Here is a 2,303-nt window from a genome sequence, read left to right as displayed (position 1 = left end):
ATTACAAATCATCATAATAAAATCAATACTTAATCAATATTAATCAGTTACCAGGATGAAGGAAGAATGTCTTGGGTCCTTTCCTCAGTTCCCTACAGCCAAGACGTGGTCTACCATCATCACCAAGAGGATTAACAACCACACAATACTGATGGTGAGATAAAACAGTCAACTGGACCTCATTGACAACCTCCTGCAGGATATACATACAAGTAATAAGACTAATCCTGTAGATGTTCTATTTGAATTTGTTAGTCCCAGCCCTAACTTCTTGGTCCAGCCTACAGGTATGTGTTGTTTAAAGTTTATCTATAACATGTCTGCGGGTACACTGTACTGATTCAGTGTCATCATTATAATAAACTATGAATATTGTTAGTGGCTAGTAACAAAAATTACATTAATTGCTACTAATTAGAGAAAGAGAGATAAAGGGATAACAATCAAGTCACAGGTGTATGACAACAGCCCAAGGTATAATAGTAATGTGTCAAGGGTGCTGCAAGTGTCTCACAAATACAAGTTTATAATATGTAATTTGATACACATTATCACTTATAGCAAATACATACTGTACTATAATGACAATCAACATACTGTACTACATCTCATACTACTACCATTTTTCATGCAAGGGTAAAGTGTAACTATAGTTGCAACTAGAAACATGTGTAACTAAGAATGAATATATGGACCACTGAATATAGGGACACTGAAGAATACTGTGCCAAGGTGCATATACACTATACATGTAACTATCAGGTATTAGCTGTATTACTGTTAAACGCTGACCTTTTCTGGTTTGGGTAAGTAGGTCAATGGTCCTCTCAGCTGCCACTCATCCCCAGCCTTATGAGCTGGAGCAGTATCAGTCTCCTCCATATCAACCAGAGCACTCAAGTGTATCCCATGATCTGCTTTTATGGTTGGGAGACGCTTAATAGCACGAGAATAATCTAATGGAGAGAGAGAGAGAAAGGAGAGATGAGGATGAGTGAAATACTCTTTTGTGTTGGATGCATAATAGTATATGTTTGTATAAATTGACTAGTGATTTCAGAAAAGATACTGTTTTCATGATATCAAGTAGATTATTTATAAACTAAACATAAACAAACACTGTTGATAAACATACATGTAGTGTGAACTATGGACCTACTGTAGGCTATAGCCATTAGTCTCCTTGCAGTTAATAATCACATTAATAATGAATGATACATTGCAATGGAATAAATGAATTAGGAAATGAACAATGAGAGAGAAAGTGAGAGTGAGAGGAGGGGAGAGAGGGGGAGAAGGAGAGTCATAATAGCAACCTACCAGTTGCACTGCCACTCTCAGGTAATCTCTCTCCAGGAAACAATGGGAAAGGATCCTAAAGTAAATGACAAGAACATTAACATTTATATTTAAGCAGCAAGCATTAGCTAATGATGTTATGCAGCTAATTACAAACAATAGGCAGCATGTGTTGTGTCCACAAGGGGAATCAGGGGAATTCCCTAACAACAGAGGGAGGGTCAATGAATAGTAATGTAATTAAAGGCTTAGAAAATAATTTTCCTGCCTAAAGTAGCAGTAATAATAAGTATTTTAAAAGTAAATGTATGCCATTTAACAATAATTGTTAATAACTTTCACTGAATTTTCTTTAACTCACTGTGTCTCCTTCTTTGATAGTTCATCATCTTTGGATCGTACCTGACTTGACAGTTCAGTAACTTTAACCATTGCCTATACAATACAATACATGTTACATATATATGTACATGTACAACCTTTAAATAAATAATACTGTACAAGATGATTTATTGGTGGGAGTAATATTCAGCAAATTTTCCTATGGAAAGAAATTGGTGGGTTTTATATTGGTGATTTCTTCATAGAACCACCAATCACCAATATTTATTCCTTGCCAATAAATCATCTTGTACAGTAGTACTACCTCACTCACAATAATAATACATGTACATACTACATACACATTACCACCCTCATATACATAGGATGCCCCATATACATATACGTATAGTAAACCCTCCACTCACATCAGCTATTGCCCGACGAGCCTCAGAGACCTCATCAGTCCTCGTTAAGAGTCTTTCCTGAAGATCTTCCATTCGTTTGTTCAATTTATTAGCTCCTCCTCCTGTACTGCCCCCTCCTTCTCTTAGATCCTATCAATAATCACTAATGAGTGAGTTATTAGTGTAGGCTCACCCTCCCCAGTTCATTGTTCTGGTACTCCAGTCTAGTGATGTCCTTCTTTAAGTTTTCCACTTGATCAAACAGCCGCCCGTCTG

The 2,303-nt window shown here is 36.5% G+C and overlaps 1 protein-coding gene across 1 annotated transcript in view; it reads right to left on the bottom strand.

Annotated features, from left to right (window-relative positions):
• The window catches only part of LOC100635665 (major vault protein), a 9,651-nt gene that overhangs the window by 7,009 nt on the left and 339 nt on the right, over positions 1-2,303 (bottom strand). The window contains exons 3-6 of the mRNA XM_020003316.1: positions 2,049-2,177; positions 1,321-1,375; positions 793-956; positions 52-193 (exon numbers count right to left, since the gene is read on the bottom strand). Of these exons, the coding sequence (XP_019858875.1) occupies positions 52-193; positions 793-956; positions 1,321-1,375; positions 2,049-2,120 (433 nt within the window). The 5' untranslated portion in view covers positions 2,121-2,177. The remainder of the gene's footprint in view (positions 1-51; positions 194-792; positions 957-1,320; positions 1,376-2,048; positions 2,178-2,303) is intronic.

The sequence above is a fragment of the Amphimedon queenslandica genome, unplaced genomic scaffold (genome assembly GCF_000090795.2).
Source record: "Amphimedon queenslandica unplaced genomic scaffold, v1.1 AMPQUscaffold_12686, whole genome shotgun sequence".
Classification (NCBI taxonomy): domain Eukaryota; kingdom Metazoa; phylum Porifera; class Demospongiae; order Haplosclerida; family Niphatidae; genus Amphimedon; species Amphimedon queenslandica.
This window is presented reverse-complemented; position numbering and strand designations above follow the sequence as displayed.